Source organism: Podarcis liolepis (assembly GCF_965112155.1).
Source record: "Podarcis liolepis genome assembly, chromosome: 12".
Classification (NCBI taxonomy): Eukaryota; Metazoa; Chordata; class Lepidosauria; order Squamata; family Lacertidae; genus Podarcis; species Podarcis liolepis.
Window position 1 is genome coordinate 11,426,359 of NC_139563.1, and position 17,677 is coordinate 11,444,035.

The window sequence follows — 17,677 nt, forward strand, 5'->3', positions numbered from 1 at the left end:
TCCACTTGTGCCTCAGAACTGTGCCCACCCCCACCCCCACCCCGTGTCTGCCAGTATGGGAGGGGAAGTCCCGTTGCACAAGCAGAATTCTGTTTTAAATATGCCTCACCACTTTCCAGTGAAGAAGAATAATAATAAAGTTGGCAATGGGAGAACAAGAAAAATGAAATATTTTAAAATCCAGCATGTCTCATGAAACACCATGGTATAACTACTGCTGGATCCCAATGTTTTGTTTTGTATAGAACATTTGGAGAATCTATGTAGAAAAAAAATACACCTTGTAGATTAGCTGAGAATAGTAATCTGATACCCCGTCAAGCGTTGCACTACCAAAGCTTCCCAAAAGGCGATTTCCACTATTCAGATGGCCACTGCCATAAGGAAGAAAGTGGGCAAAACTCACTCCAATTATCGGCTCCATTAGAGGCAGCAAGGAGAGTTGCTGTAGGAAAAGATGAGTAGTAATTATTTTTCACTAGCAATATGCAACAATGAACTGTAAATTTCCACTCAATTACACTAAGATGACTGTAACCATTAGAAGCCCAAGGTTTTTAAAAACTCATTTATTGAACACTAGCCTTGAGGATAGTCCTTCAAGCACTTTACATAAAGGACTTCAGACAGAATCACAGAAATGTAGCGTTGGAAGGAACTCAAAGGTCACCTAGTCCAACTTCCTGCAATACAGGAATCACAGCTAAAGGAATCCCTGATAGACTGCCATCCAACCTCTATTTAAAAACCTCCAATGAAGGAGAGTCCACCACCTTCCAAGGTAGTGTCTGTTCCATGGTTGAACAGAGTTCTTCCTAATGCTTAGTCAGAATCTCTTTTCTTGTAATTTGAAACTATAATAATAATATTTTCCCCAGCTACTCTGGGCGCCTCCCAACCGAATATTAAAAACACAGTACAGCATTAAACATTAAAGACTTCCCTAAGCAGGGCTGCCTTCAGATGTCTTTTAAAAGTAAGATAGCTGCTTATTGCCTTGACATCTGATGGGAGGGTGTTTCATAGGGCAGGCGCCACTACCGAAAAGGCCCTCTGCCTGGTTCCTTGTAACCTCACTTCTCGCAGTGAGGGAACCGCCAGAAGGCCCTCGCCGCTGGACCTCAGTGTCCGGGTTGAATGATGGGGGTGGAGATGCTCCTTCAGGTATACTGGGCTGAGGCCATTTACGGCTTTAAAGGTCAGCACCAACACTTTGAATTGTGCTCGGAAACGTACTGGGAGCCAATGCAGTGTTATATGGTCTCGGCGGCCACTCCCAGTCACCAGTATGGCTGCCGCATTCTGGATTAATTGCAGTTTCCAAGTCACCTTCAAAGGTAGCGCCACGTAGAGCGCATTGCAGTAGTCCAAGCACTGATTTGTCTCCTACCCTTCAAAGGAGAAGAAAACAAGCTTGCTCCGCCTTCCCTGTGACAGCCCTTCTGATATTTGAAGATGACTATCATATCTCCTTTTAGTCTCCTCCAAGCTAAACATACCCAACTCCTTCAACTGTTCATCATAAGGCTTGGTTCCCAGACCCTTGATAATTTTGGTTGTCCTGCACACTTCTGCACACATTCCAGATTGTCAATATCCTTCTTAAATTTTGGCGCCCAGAACTGGGGGGCTGACCAAGGCAGAATAGATTGGTGCTACTACCTCCCTTGATCTAGACACTATACTTCTGAATTCCTTTAGCTTTTTTGCTGCTGCATCACACTGCCGACTCAGGTTAAGGTATGGAATTACATCCTTTCATGCACTCTACCTGTGAGGTAAGCAGGCTTTACCAACACATTTTTACTCGCAGATTTTGCTCTCAAATAAAATAAACTAACACCATCAGGACAGTGGCTCTCCAACCGTGGAGCACAGCAACTGTTTTCCAACCTTCTATTAATGATAAATGAACAACACACACATTGTTTTAAAAGCTTATTGCATAAAATTAAAAAAAAAAGATGTTTTCATGATGATTTGGAAAGTTGCAATAGTTCTGCCTCTTCTGTCTCACCTCCAACCCTTACTATTTTTACCTACCTTCCATCAGACACTTTCTTCGTCTTTTATGCATTAGCCCTATGGCTTTACCAAGTGTCTTTCACTTTGCCATTTCTCAGTCTCCTTGCTTTCTTCTCCATGATCCTGGCTGTATTCTTTCATCAACACTCCCAACAACTGTGAAAATTCACCCTAACTTTGCTCAGCTGGATGAGTTATCTGAAATCAACTAACATGAGCTGCCTGGTTTTTGATACATGAAGCCCCCTTGGGGGATTCCTTTTGAGAGAATTACAAAACTGGACCATTGGAAGAGACATCTAAGTGGGCATGGTGGCATCAAAACTGTGCTGACTCACTCATTTAGAGACAATATAAATATATGCTGTCACATTCCCTCAGTGTCTTTTATGCTTCTGGGGCTTCTAGTCATCATTCTGAAATATGACATGAAAGTATACATGGAGACCCTATGCATAAGCAATCCCTAAAACACTGACATTATGTTGCAGGGGGCAACAAGTCAAATATGTCAGCACCATCATGCATCACAATAAATGTAGATGTGCATTGTAGGCAAAAAATATAAATACGTGTATTTCTAGGTTATCAACTACTGTGAATAAACAAGCATACTAAAAAAATACCCTAAACATTACGGTGCTCAGTATAGTCAGTGACATAATATATCTTCAGTCTTTAAGCTCTTTACCCCTTCAGTGCTCACCTGTTTTAACTGCATAAATGTTTCGGTGTTAGGATAAATAGCATGCTTTTCCTCTTCCTCTTTTTTTCTCTTCTTAGATCGAGGTGCTGCCTTCTCACCCGCCCTCTGAGTTCGTTTATTTCGTTGTTTTTTCATTTCATGTCCTAAATCTGCTCTCTGAAGCTGGCTGTTACCACATCCAAATGTACCCTGCAATGGATTCCCTAATGATTGCTTTTAGGAGGGTGAAGAGAAACAGAGGGTGAAGTTTAGAAGTATATAATTGCACCCATGCTAGAGAAATGCCACCCTTTCTATGTGATTCCTTCCTGCCCTAGTATTTTTGTTAACATGTTGTTTTGCTTAACAATGTCCAGAGGCTCTTGACAGGCTGCAATAATGACAAAGCATACACACCTAATGAAATCAGAACCCCAGCATTCTACAGTAATATTTCACAGACACAAATAAGCTCTCTGATCTTAGATTCCAATAATGTCAAACCAAGAATCACTGTCATTAAAAATTATAGCTTTTAAGTTCAAATACAAAAGCCATTTTAAAATTATCAGTATAATTTATTTACATACAAACAGAGCGCTAATGGCAGCAAAACCTTCCAATCACTGGTTTTATCCAGTTTTCAAGAATATTGTGCAATTATCAGTTCACAACAGCAGGTTTCTCTCTGGGAGGCGCAAGAGTTTATGAATGTACAAGAGTGACTCCCTGGAAGATATGCTAGCTATGAATTACTAAATTGGCTGCCAAAATATATTATTCAGTGTTCAGCATGACTATAGTTATTCTTTCTAAGATGCAGAATATCTTCATCAATGAATATCACTAGTTTATTACTGTGCTCAAACTAACTTATTTTGAGTAAGTGTGTGACTCAAATGCTAACAAAAACCTTAAAATCAAAAATACAAGAACTTTTGACGTTCCTTATCTAATATAAACAAATGACTGCTTTATGATAGTATCTGTTCAGGGACCATAATCCAGCACATCAAAGGAAAACTGAGGTTTATAATTTTCCATACAATCTTAAGCTTCTCCTCACATCTAAACTGGATATTCACTAAAACAGTTGCTTGCGAGTAGCTCTGTATATTTGTCACGCGTAAAGGCTGGGATGTTGCAACTATATATTCAAAGGCTGTGGAGTTTGCCTTTGAATCATACTTCTCCATTTCCTGCTTTACTCGATGACCTCTAGAGGGGGTGAAAGCCCATATACAGAACATTGTGAAGGAGGAACATGTTCAACCAGTACTGCCTTTGTTTTTTTAAGGGCATATCCTTAGCGGCTGGGCTATTTTAAATTTACAATAAATTTACAATAAATACACAATGCTGCATCATTTCCAATACCCTCTAAGTTTGGATGTTAATAATAAAAATTGGTTACCATGCTGCCTTCCATCGGATCCCGTTTCCCCACGAATTTGCTCTCCTTAGCGCTCTCTTCTGACTGTAAGCTGCTTTCTGCTTTCTGCTTGAAAAGAGAGGCGGATTTTTTGTTCTTAAGCAAGTGTTTGAGGAGTTCGTTCCCTGATTCCCCTTTTGCTGCTGGAATGCTTTCAGGTTGTGCCTGATTCTGCAAAGAAGGGGAAGGCTGCACAGTAGCCTTCTCCTCTTCCACTTTAATGCCATTTTCATTCTCCATCTTAGGCTCAGCCTCACTAGGGCATTGATCAGCGCTTGTCTTTTCCTGATTAATTTCCTGAATGCTCATGGAAGCCTCTGTCTTGTCCTTGTCTGTCTCCTGGTTCATGCCTGGCTGCTCAGGCAATATGTTTTGTGGCAAATCAGTACTGGAGAGCTGACTTTTCAATTCTAAGGAAGACTGACTCTCTGCAGCATTTGGAGGTGATGAGCCTGGCAGCTCCTCTGCCTCCGATTCTCCTGGATGCCGTGAAAGTTCACCAGGCGTGCTAACTGTTGGGGTGGAGACAGCGTCTGAAACAACTGGAGTTGGGGGTGCAGTTATATCTGAATGTGGGGTTGATGGGGTATTTACCGACTCAGCATCGTCCTCTTTCTTCTTCTTTCGGGTTCTTTTCTTTTTGCCCTTCTCCTCTGGAATGATATCAGAATACAACTGGATGAGAGACTGACTTGTTCCAGGAAAGTTTGTTCCATGGGGCATGGCGTCCTGACCACAGGGGGGACCACTGCCAGTTCCAGGAGAAACTCCAGGCAGACCAGTGGCAAACGGAGGCCGAACCTGGTACTGTGAAAAGCTTCCACGTGGCTGCTTCACAGAATGGAAAGGGGGACTTCCGTCTGGAAGTGGGGGAGGATCGGGAACAAAGGAGGAAGATCCCACTGGCTGCCGCTCACTACACTGCGGAAAGCTGGAAGGAGGTGGGGAGTTTAGAGGTCCTTGCTGCATAATGGGTCCCATCTGCTGCTGTTGATGCTGTGGAGATTGTTGAGGAGGCCGTGGAGGCCGCATGAAATCACAAGGTAGGTCTGAATTGAAGAACGGTATTTGAGGCAAAGAAGTTCTGGCATTTAATTCTGAGCCCATTGTACTGTGCTGTTCCATTTCCATTTTCTGCTGCAGAGCTCTCTGCCGATCCACCTCCTGCATAAGCTGAATTCGTTGCCTTTCCTGCTGCTCTCGCAAACGCTCCTTTCGCTCACGCTCTTGAAAGCTTTCACTAAATGGGTTGTTGTCATCGAACTCTACACGTGGTGGTGGCCCTGACTGCACATTTGAGCTAGGAGCTGACACAGAAGTGGGAGTAACAGGATTCACCGGCAACTGTGCCATTGGCGGCTGCATCCTTGGTACATTGTGTGGGATGTGTGCTGAAGCAGCGCTGGGCGGTTGCCATCCAGGCAAACTTGGCATTCTGGGTGGATTGGGTTGTCCAGGAACAACTATAGCATGCTGTTGATGCTGAAGCTGTTGAGATACCATTGGGAAACTCTGCTGACCCACTGCTGGTGGAGATCCTCCTGTGACCATTGCAGGCTGAGCAGGCATACCTGGCATCATTGCATGGGGTCCCATTCCACATTGCTGCTGTTTAATCCGATATTCTTCAATGAGTTCTGCATGCTCTTTCTGTTGCTTTCGTATCTACAATGTAAGCATGTTATTAAGTGATGTCCCATAAAAGTACATTTTCTGTTTCTTAAGCTGGAGACTTCTGCGAAAAAACAAACCTTAATATATATAAGCAATGAAAAAATATTTAAGAAAATACTGGGCACAACATTTTACAAACTTTCTTTCTTTATTTTTTAAAATTAGTTAACTGATATTCATTTCTGTGATACAGTGGTGCCTCGCAAGACGAAATTAATCCGTTCCGCGAGTCTCTTCGTCTAGCGGTTTTTTCGTCTTGCAAAGCAACCCTATTAGCGGCTTAGCAGATTAGCGCTATTAGCGGTTTAGCGGCTATTAAAGGCTTAGCGGCTATTAAAGGATTAGCGGCTTAGAAAAAGGGGGGGGGAGCGAAAAAAAATCGGAACACTTGCAAGACGTTTTCGTCTTGCAAAGCAAGCCCATAGGGAAATTCGTCTTGCGAAGCAGCTCAAAAACGGAAAACCCTTTTGTCTAGCGGGTTTTCCGTCTTGCGAGGCATTCGTCTTGCGGGGCACCACTGTATATAAATTCACTCTTTTTCCTTATATTGTCTACATTTGAGCTGCAAAGAAAAGAATGACTGGCGCACCTGAAGGGTAGATTTCTTTCAGCTTAGCAGGGCTGGTATGTTGGGTTATGGCTCTACCTAACATACCATCCCTGCTAGCTGAAGGGAAACAGAACAACTGACCCACCTGAAGGGTAGATTTCCTGTGGCTTAGCAGGGATGGTATGTTAGCTGGAGCCGTCACCCAACATACAAGCCCTGCTAGCCAAGAGGAAATATAGATTAATATGCTTTTCTCTATACCCATGTATTCACCTTTGCCTACTATCAACTGAGGCTAACACTTCATGCCTGTGATAAAGTGAACACTAGTCCATGAAACCTTATGCCACAATAAATTTGATTGACTTTAAATCTGTTAATTTGGTATGTATTATATTATATTACATTAATGTAGCTCCACTCCCCCTGCCCCCAGCTCATGGGCAACTAGAAAATCAGGGTCCCAAAATGAGTAGGAGTCTCCACAAGTAAAGGAGGCTTCACTGCTAAAGATAGTTACCCTTGAACATGTGGAGGGCAATGGAGATGGGGGAGAGAGTTATTGTGCTTATTCATGCTCTCCCTACTGTGTGTGGTTATTTAAGCCCCATTATGAACACCTAAAGTGGGTTCAAGAAAACCCCTGAACTGCAGACCTGACTCTTCAGAAAGAGTGCAACTCCATTCATAGCCAGTTAAAAACCACCATCCGGATCAATGTACCATCTTAGCTGGATTATGTTTCAGCTTGTTTGCCATTCCAGAACTGCCTGCAGACACCTGTTCGGGATTTCTACCACCTCCCAGGTAGTAAATGGGAATGCAAGGTAAAGCTGTGTGCTATGCTTTTCTCTATAACCATGTATTCATATTTACCTATTTACACTCATCCCAAACCTCTGGATAATCTCTCTCACTGACTCCATGTAAATGTTAAAAGCACAGGGAAACAGAAGTCTTTCAGCAGCACCTGCTGGATCCGCCTCTCCAGAAAAGGCCCAGTCCATCATATCTTCAAGCTCATTCCAGAGAGGCTATCCAGAAGAGTACTATAGATGATGGTATCAAATGTTGCTCAGAGGTCCAGGAGAAACAACATGGTTGCATTTGTTCTGTCTGCTCTGTGGCACAGGCCAGGAACGTGGGCAGCCAAGACCATTTTTGTCCCAAAATCAAGTCAAAGGTTAGACTAGACCAGGTTTAAATTTTGGGAATACTGCAACCTGCTCTAACCTGTTCAAAAATGATAGCTTTGACAGGGGACAATAATTCAGGAGTTTGTGAAAATCTAAAAATACTTATGTGGCTCTGAATCTTATACTTTTGTTTCTTTATAAAAAATTGCTACCACCTCTTTTGCCAGTTTTAAAATTGTTGCTGTTGCAACACTTGCAATTTAGTTATTGATAAACTCTCACCTGTTCAAGCTGTTTTTGAACCATACTCTGCTGTTCAGTAACATGCTTGAGCTGCTCTGCATCTTCCTCTGGGAATTCTCGACCAGCTTTCTTTGCAGTGCGCTGTTTTGCAGATAGTGCCTTTTTTGATTTTCTGTGTGCTCCAATTTGCTCTTCAAGGAATTTCTGCTGCATCTGAAGCAGCTGCTGTGTTTCTTGTAGCCATTCTTCATATTGCTTTCTGTGTGAATCATCTAAGGATAAAACACAACAAATCAATTTTCTTACCATAGGTTTTGCAAACTTTCACAAATCTCATTTTCAAACTGATTTCAAAAAGAAGGGATTTTCTTTCGTATCAGCCCCCCCCACCAAGTATTAACACCTTTCTCTTTTTGTAATAGAGAAAAAATAAATTATTTTGAATAGAATAAGAAAAGAGGATGTAAAGCATCAACAAAATCTGGAGCATGCAAGTATGCATTAACATCTTTCAAGGCAGAATTTAAGGCCAATCTTTTCTTACCCTAACCAAGGAATCAAGTGCTACTCCTTTGAAACTGACAATGGGGCTACAAAATCTCTCTCCCCTTTTAAAAATAGGTTTATATAAAATATATATGAAAATGAATGTCAGGTTGGTTATTATTACCCAAATATTATTATCATCTAAGCAAGGCTAATTATTCTGAGATGTTTCTGCAACTGGTTTTTCCACATTTTATAAGTTCGGTAGGTTGTCACATTTCAAAAGCTTATTATGCACTGGCTCAGAATATTTCAGTTAATTGTGTCATAATTCAATTATTGTTTTTGAATAGGCTTGCAAATAAGCTGTGTGTGTTCTGAAATATAATATGTGCCCATGGAGTTGGCTTCAAAGTCTAATATCAGTTTATGAGAGTTTTATACTTACTTACAAAACCAGGACCAAAATTTGGAGGGTTGGGCCTAGACATCTGCGGTGTTAGGTTTCCATCCTTGAAAGTGGGGGAGAAACAGAGTGCGTTAAACAAAATTCTGTTTTACAGTTGCTCTGAAGCTGTGAGGAATGGGAATCTGTGCACAAGAAACATATTTCTGCACTCAGGCTACATTCAACACGTGGTCAAGAGGCTGCTGCTACTGGGTTTGGGTTATAGGTTGTGGCATAGTTATGGACCCAGTCCAGAAAACATCCTGCTTCCCTTGTGGGATGATGAGCTCCTCTGACAAAGAGATGATCATTGCAATAAGGTGTAACAGTGCAACTCACCTGCTCATATCAGGTAAGGACAACAATTCAAATGTCTAGGGTTTCAGGCCAGAGACTTACTCAACTCATGAAAACATTAGTGGCTGTGGATATGGATGCAGGTTTGTCTGAATGCTCTATCCATTATAGCACAGCAGCTTTTAAACCACAATTCCACTTACGAAAATCTGCTTTACTTCAAATTTCAGGACACGTTACCTGTGTGATTGCTTGCTGGACAAGATTCTGGCTTTCACCACTTGGTACTCCTGGCACTGCTTGACCCATAAAGGCAAATCTAGTAATGGGTAAATAAAATCACATTTTGGATTTGTTTTACAGCTAAAATTAATGAAGTGTTAATAATATGAGATTTTGATATAAACTAATCTCAGAAGGGAAACAGTGTGCTCCTGGGCATGCACAGTCTGTTGCTTCACCTTCCCAGCCCCTGCCCTTTTCTGCATACCACAGAGTTATTGCTATGTGCAGAGGAATACAGCTGTTTGTGTGTATGACATGAATCACAAAATAGAAAATTAATGATTAATGGTAAAATTAATGCTAAAATTTACTTTGTTAATCTCCCAAGGAAGGTAACAGCTATCAGAATAACCTGAAATTTCAGTGAGCGGAAACTCATGCTGATATCTAAGAGAAGCTAAAATAGTCACAATCTTTGCCTACCTGTTCATGACCATTTGTGGCATGCCCATATTGTTCTGTGCCATTACTTTATTGATCCCTTTCAGAGCCACCATTTTCGCTTTCATTATAGGATCAGTGATTGCATCAAAATCTATGAAACCAAAATTTAAGAAGAATAAGTATTCATTATATAAAATAGCCAGTGTGGAGAAGCATATCATTTGTTCACCACTGCTAACCTGTTGAAGCCCATTTTTAAAAGTTTCATAATTATGACAGAAAAACTTGGCCCACTGACACTTCAATTATTTTTAAAGACAATTTAATGTGGTTACTATAGGTCTTTTAGAAATTCACACTTAATAATTGGTTCAACCTACATTAAGACAGGGTGACTCTAATAGATTGATGCTAGAATGCTGATAGGCATCATAGGGAATGTTTTAGACAGAAGCAGTTCTCTTAGGTGCCATTTTCCCTCTTTATACCAGCCCTGAGCTGGTGCCAGCAGCATAATACCTTGTCTGCAAGAGAAGTAACCATAGTGCTGGAGGGAGAGAGGAAAGGATGCCTGGTAATGGACTGTGTAGATTGCTTTCACCTACCCATGTATTTGCTTTGAGGTTTTTACTCTACCTGTTGCCTTCATGACAGAGTCTTTTCTCAAGGATTTCCTCTTACTGGCTTGCTTCAACTGAGTATACAAATTTCAATAAATTGAAGTGAGAGCTGGAGCAGTGATCTCTCCCTAACTGACTTGCTGACATGACATTCTTGGCCTTATGAGAATAGCAAAAGTAAGTTTTTGCCATTCTCACACCTGCAGAGCATGTTATACCATGCTCTGAATCCAAAACAAAGAATATACAATGACAATAAGAATACTAATATATTAACTGGAGTTTGGAAACAGAATATACCAGTGGGGAATGTGGTTATAAGGAGTGGCAATGTAACTGATCTGCAGCTGCTTGCCCAATCCAATTGAACAGAAACACACACACTCTTGAATGCATATGCAAATAGAGAACATGAACAGAGTTTGGCAGAATGAAGAAGCATATTTGCTCTTGCCCTTGTGGAAGACACCTAATATGCTGCACCTTATCCCAAATTCTTCCCTTCACCTTTACTTCTCACTCAAATTCCCACTCATATTCCTCCTTCCTATACTAGGAGGGCCAGTAAAAATGGACTGGCAGCCCCCCACCCCCAAAATTCAATTGAAGTTGACAGCATTGTTTCAGGCTAGGCACCAGATGAATATTTCGGCTTCTATAATCCACGCTTTCAGCTGCTCAGCAAGCTATGTCTATCGGATTCCGAATACACACTTTCCCTGTAGGAACAGAAAACCTCTCGGACCTATTGCAATTTCTATTTTCTTTTTTTCTACATACAGATTAAACAAATTAGGAAACACAATAGAGATAATAAATTTTATCAAATGGTGGACATTCCAAGTACTTTACCATGTGTAAGACTAGGCTTTTTTATGTTAAAATAATGTTTAAAATTGGGGTCGTCTTATACACGGATAGTGCCGAGTGTATTTTCTTAATTTTGAGTCACCCAAAATTGTTGTTATACAAGGAAAAATACGGTCTATGGTTGTTGGTTTCTATCGCACTTAGCATTATCAAAGAAAAAACAAAAACATACCAATGTTAGGGAAAAATGGCTCTGAACGCTGGCGAATCATGGCTTGCATCTGTCGCTGCTGCTGCTGCTCTTGCCTTTCTTGATCCAAAAGATCTTGCAGCAGAAGAGGCTGTTCTTCTAGCAGAAGAGGCCTCTCTCGATTTTGCTGCTGGGCTAATGTTTGTGGAATCATCATCGGCTGTGGCCCAGGCATACCACTGGGGCCGGGTCGATTTACAGCAGGCACAGTTTGATTACCAGGCTGCACTGCCCCAAAGCTATTAGCTGTCTGGCCAGGAATAAAGGCTGGATTTACCGCCGTCCCTTGTGAGAAGTTATGGCTTATTTGTGGAACCATGTTCACATTAGGTACAGTATTTTCCATGGTTTGACCAGCAGATGTCATTAAAGTTTGCGGCATACTTGAAACAGGGTTGATTTGTGCTGCTGGCTGTGGATTAGGCGGAGAGCCCAGAGGCCCGACATCAGGGTTTTCTGAATTCTCATTAGCTAACAAACTTGTAAGAACAGGAGTGGATCCAGAGATATTGCAAGAACCTTGAGCTGATGTTGGAGCAGGGCCTGGAACAGTATCTGAGCTGGGAACAGTGATTTCCTCATTCATATTTGTTTTGCCAGGTAATTCCACATTATGGGGCATCACAGATGTTGCCTCTCCATCATGTAACTCTGTTTCAGTCATAAACTGAGCGCCAGAGGATGCCACACTTACATCTCTTTTTTCACTTTCAGATTTAGTTTCTTCTAATGTGTTTGGAGACATAACTTCTGTTTTAATTTCACTGACTTCAGCCGTTTTTTTCTGAGGAGACAGTGCTGTAGGAGTGGCAGGTTTTTCATCCTGCTGCTTTTGCTGAGTATCTTCTGCTTTGCCTTGTATTTCATCTATGGGGACATTAAGATCTAGCTCCTCACTAAACATACCTTTTTTGTCACCCAAATCGTGGTCTGGATCAGTGTAGGCAATTATGTCAAATTCGCCTGATCTTAGGAGGTAATCAAGGTGGCGATCATTTGTTTCAAGATTATCTAATGTGTCCAGTTCATCTCCTTTGCCATCTTCTGGGTCTAGATTTAGATTTTCAAGGTCCTCGTCAACTAAATCTTTAACCTCAACACCCTCAAGGTCCTTGACATCTAAATCTTTTACAGAGGAGTCATCAGGATCAAGCTTTTCTTCTAATCCATCAGTGGGTTGGTTGGGAATCTGTAAGTCACTTGCTGCCTCAGTAGGTGTTGCTGTTGGCAAAGAACCTCCCGAAAAAGCATCATTAACTGGTGGATGACCTAAAGAACACATGACTAATACAGGTGGGTGGTTGGGATTCACTATAGCTTGCTGACCTGGCGGTAAATGCTCCAAACCAGTTGCCACATGCAATGGATTGTTTAGGCTTTGAGAAGTACGTCTTGTGGGCTCTAGGTGTCTTGGGCCTTGACAGTCCTGTCTAGGTACAAATCCTGTATGTTGTTGATGTTGGGGGACTGTGTTCGTAACAGCTGATGAGGAATTAAAAGGAAGTCTCGGCCTGCCTTCGGGTGCTCTGTGACAGAGCTCAATAAATGCCTGCCCCATGATGTTGTGCTGTTGAACCTGAATACCTTGTGGTGGGAAATGCTGTGAGAGTCCAATAGGGTTGCCCATTTGTGGCTTGTTAGGGAGTCTAGGCATGTCAATTGATCTTCTGAGTTGTGGTGGAACTCCAGCACGTTGCATTTGCTGGGGAGGCCCAAGGAAACGTTCTTGACAGGGTGGAGGACCATGACCACCTCCAGAAAAACCAAATCTGGGGGAAAAAATATTTGGTTGACTTGGATTGCACATTGTAGAAAGTTTACACAACAAATCAATTTTGTGGGATATTATATCTTTTGAATAAATTGAAGTGACACCTTTGCCATCCAATTTACATTCTGACTGGCTGTTAATGAAACAAATTATTGGACTAGATGTTCATTACATCTAAAGTAGCAATACATGCTTATCTTCATATTTTGATGAAATCCAGAGTAGGTGTCAAAACAGAGTGGACTGGTTTAAATTAAGGCAATTTACATAACTACTGAAATAATCAAGAAAAACAAGTGAAAAAAATCAAGTTTCAGGCTAATCCATGTATTATCTGGGCTAAACAAGCATTTACTGCGATAAGGAAATACAAGTTTGCAATATATTATTTATAGTCTGCCCTTAAACCTACAGTCTCAATAGAGCCTCATTACTGCCCGGAACATACCTTTGTTCTGTCATATATTTTGCACTAAAGAATTTAAACCTACTTGTAGAACAATTTTGAAATTAAAGATACTTGAAGAGGTCACATATTTTTGCCCCTGCTTCGTTGTTTTTCACAGAAAAGCCAATGTTCAGCAGGTTTGATAAAGTGATTGAGTGTAGCCTTTAATGTGTTTGCGGCATTACATTAAGATATAATTTTAAACCGGAACATTTTTAAAGGGTCACTTAATATAACCAACACTTAAAACATATAGATAAATCAAGAAGTATACCTAATTCCATGAGGTCTCATTGCCATTCCACCCATATCTCCTGGAAATTGGGGTCTATTAAACTGCCCATCGATGGGAAAACCTGTGAACCTCAGTCCGCTGGGAGGGACAATGGCTGACCTAATATTCCCAGGATACGGAGGAGGAGGCCTGTTAAAAATCTGGTTCAGATTTTCTTGCTGCTGCCATGGTTGAGTAGATCCTGCATGAGGTGCTATGGTAGGCTCTTGTGGCATTTTCTCTTGACGGATTGCATTCTTCTTTTGTTGCTGCTGCTGCAGAATAATCTCACGTAATTTCTGGCGCTGACAGAGAACAAAAACAATTCAGCTCATTTATTTATTTCATTCTTATCCCACCCTTTATCAGCAAGCAATCCCAGGACAGGTTATATACATAATGAAACATCAAAACAGAACAAACAGTAAATAAAAGATTAGAAGAACATAGAAAAAGCACATAAGTAACACATATCTCCTTCCAGTATTAATATCACAAAATCAGTTCCCCTCTCTGCATCAGAAGCCTGAAGGAAGAGATGAGCTTTTAGCTAGTGCTAAAAACACTAAACAATGTCCGCACCAGCCATTATCTCGAGGGGGAGATTATTCTACAATTGGGGTGTCACTACTAAGAAGATCCTATTTTGTGTAACTGAGTACCCCTCAAGAGATGGGACAAGCAGAAGGGCCTCCCTGGCAGAGGAAGGAAAATAAAGGAATACGTGTTCCTTCAGGTATCTCGGTTCTATGTTGTTCAGGGCTTTGTAGTCACCAGTAAACCCTGAAGTGGTTTCACTAGGATACAGACAGTGTTAAAGTCCTGATACTGATGATAAGACTACTGCCACAGAATACAAAATACCTGCATCTTATAGTATAAAAGAAATGATTTACTGATACAACACAGCCACAATTGATAAGTTCTATCAACTCTGGCATCTCATGGTTTTCACAAGCACGTTATTCAACAGTAAACTCACTTGTCTTATTTTTTCTGCATCGGCCTGAGACATTGTGGTCTGTGTATTTGTTGCTCCAGCTGTTGGTACTGGGCCAGGAGAAGCTTGGGGGAACTGTTTTCCCTGCAAGCTCATGGAAGAGTTTGCAGATGAGCCCAAATTCCCCTCGGATCCAGATCTTGGCTGATCTGCAACATCGTGGGGAAGCTGAGCAGTTCCAAAAGTTTCTGGCTGAGGTCTTGGAGTCATTGGAGGTTGATCATAAGGATCACAAGGTGGTGCTGTTGAAGCATGGCTAAAAGAATCTGTCGCAGCAGGTCCCAATAGCTTTGGAGGCTGAGAACACGGATCTGATGGCCTTACAAATGTCCCAGGTAAGGTCCTGTTCTGTGATGCCTGCAGATAAGGATCACGATTTGACATTAGGGCTGGTCTACTGTAAGGTTCTGGAATTCCAGGCCTTGGTGTTGCTGGTGGTTGAGAATATGGATCACTACTAACCGGCCTTGGTGTACCTGGCGGTTGGGCATATGGATCAGAATGCCTTTGATTAGCTGAAACCTGAGCAAATAAGTCTCCAGTCTGTGCAGGTCTTGGTGTGAGTGGCTGATGCATGTATGGGTCAACAGCAGTGGGGCGAGGAGTACCCGGAGGCTGGGCGTAGGGGTCTGTGACTGGCCGAGGAGTACCCGGAGGCTGGGCGTAGGGGTCTGCGACAGGCCGAGGAGTACCCGGAGGCTGGGCATAGGGGTCTGCGACAGGCCGAGGAGTACCCGGAGGCTGGGCATAGGGGTCTGCGACAGGCCGAGGGGTACCCGGAGGCTGGGCGTAGGGATCTGAGACAGGCCGAGGGGTACCCGGAGGCTGGGCGTAGGGATCTGCAACAGGCCGAGGAGTACCCGGAGGCTGGGCATAAGGGTCCTGAGCAACTGCCCTTGAAATAGTTCCAGACTGAGAAAAAGAATCACCCTGGTTTCGCACTACTCTTTGTGGGTGGGCAAAAGTCTCTTTTATTGCTGGATGCGGAGTCAGAGGAGGCTGACTATATGGGTCATTAGATGGATTGTGTGAAAAGCTATCTACTGGCCTTGGTGTCAAAACAGGCCGTTCGTAGGGGTCCACAGACATGCGCCGTGGGGTTGGTGGCATTGAAGCGTACGGATCTTGTGGGGACTGAGTTGGGCGCATTGGAGTTTTAAATGGGCCAGGACTTCCCTCAACAGCAGGAATGGGAGTCAATGGTGGGCGTGCATATGAGTCAGCAGGAGACATCCGGGGCCTTTGAAACGCATCTGTTCTTGGAGGTGGTTTAGCAAAGGGGTCGCTGTTTGCCACTGATAAAGATCCTTTCCCTGGTTGTTCTGCAATTAAAGGTGATCTTGATATTCCCAAAGGTTTGGAGAAAGGTTCCGTTCCCATTGTAGGCCTGGGTGTATCAGGAGCTTTTGCATAAGGGTCACTGTTGACTGGAGACAAAGAACATGAATCTCTGACAGGTGATGGCCTGCTCCCTGTTGATTCAGATGCCTGAGCTGGCCTGGATAGGGGTGAAGGGGGTGGACAGATATCTACCGATGTAACAGAATTTATTCTGACAAAGTTTTGATTTTGGTTAACAGGTGGTGGCCTAGGAGTTCCCACCATTTTTGCATAAGGGTCAACAGGAGAAGGTGGTCTGGTAGAGGAGCAAGGAGGAAACATCTGTTGTGATGGTGCCTGGCAATGTGCATCTTGAACAGGCATTCTATTTGGTGTCGCAGGTGGAGGTGGGGCCTGTGGCTTTAAGAAAACATCAGAAGGTGTAGAAGTAGGGGTACCAGGAACCTGTTTTGTATATAATGTCTGTTGTGCAGGAGACATACTTCCATTGCCAGTCTGAGGGGTTAAAGGACTTTGAATCCCACTACTAGGTGTGTCTGAACCTGACTGGTTCAAAAGCTGCTGTGACCCAAGTTGTTGTTGCAGTTGCTGCTGTTGCTGCTGCTCATTTTTCACTTGCTCAAGTTTCTGTGTTGCTTCAATTTTAGCTTGCTGTTTACTTTTCTGACGCATTTGCTGTTTTAGGAAAGGAAAAAACCAGGTTGCATTATAACTATCAGGAAATCAAACAATAGTGAAGAATTCATAAGCACATTTTAAGGTCATTTGAAAAGTTCCAACAAATTAAGGATATGGGGCCAATTATTTCTAATATGTATATTATTTATGCAGGCTTCCAAATGACTGATATCAAACGTGCAGATCTCTGAGAATATATACTTAAATTTGAAGAAGAAAGACAACCTCTGTTAAAAGATACAGGGACACTGTATAACTTCCTTGGACATTCCATCCAAGGTGAAAGTACCAGAGGCTTCTGAACTTTATTTTTAAAGGTCCTATTCTGAGTTTCTTATGTCACACAAAATTATCCCTATGGTGGTTTGGCACATGAGCTAACATAGCATGCAGCTCACAATACATTGGTCTACATATGCTAAATGCACTGACTATCAAAATGACATTTTATTTCACTAGTGCGGAAAAACCTGCTAACTTTCTTGTGAAACACCATGTGGAAATAATCCTTCATTCATTTGTAATAGTTACGAGTAGCCTCTACAAATGCTCATGACCTGAGAATTACTGTATTTTTCGCTCTATAAGATGCACCAGATCACAAGACGCACCTAGTTTTTGGAGGAGGAAAATAAGAAAAAAAATATTCTGAATCTCAGAAGCCAGAACAGCAAGAGGGATCGCTGTGCAGTGAAAGCAGCAATCCCTCTTGCTGTTCTGGCTTCTGGGATAGCTGCGCAGCCTGCATTCGCTCCATAAGACGCACACACATTTCCCCTTACTTTTTAGGAGGGAAAAAGTGAGTCTTATAGAGCAAAAAATACGGTACCTTCTACACAT

General features: G+C 42.3%; 1 protein-coding gene across 16 annotated transcripts in view; it reads right to left on the bottom strand.

Annotated features, from left to right (window-relative positions):
• KMT2C (lysine methyltransferase 2C) overlaps positions 1-17,677 on the bottom strand; it is a 151,638-nt gene that overhangs the window by 18,150 nt on the left and 115,811 nt on the right. For 14 of the 16 annotated variants that reach the window (XM_083466464.1, XM_083466462.1, XM_083466463.1 and 11 more), the window contains 10 exons: positions 14,801-16,834; positions 13,819-14,123; positions 11,308-13,094; positions 9,685-9,796; positions 9,217-9,295; positions 8,680-8,743; positions 7,785-8,017; positions 4,125-5,807; positions 2,732-2,944; positions 281-445 (listed from right to left, as the gene is read on the bottom strand). In XM_083466464.1, coding sequence (XP_083322590.1) covers positions 281-445; positions 2,732-2,944; positions 4,125-5,807; positions 7,785-8,017; positions 8,680-8,743; positions 9,217-9,295; positions 9,685-9,796; positions 11,308-13,094; positions 13,819-14,123; positions 14,801-16,834 — 6,675 coding nt within the window. The remainder of the gene's footprint in view (positions 1-280; positions 446-2,731; positions 2,945-4,124; positions 5,808-7,784; positions 8,018-8,679; positions 8,744-9,216; positions 9,296-9,684; positions 9,797-11,307; positions 13,095-13,818; positions 14,124-14,800; positions 16,835-17,677) is intronic. The other 2 variants (XM_083466455.1, XM_083466454.1) reach the window with 1 other exon arrangement.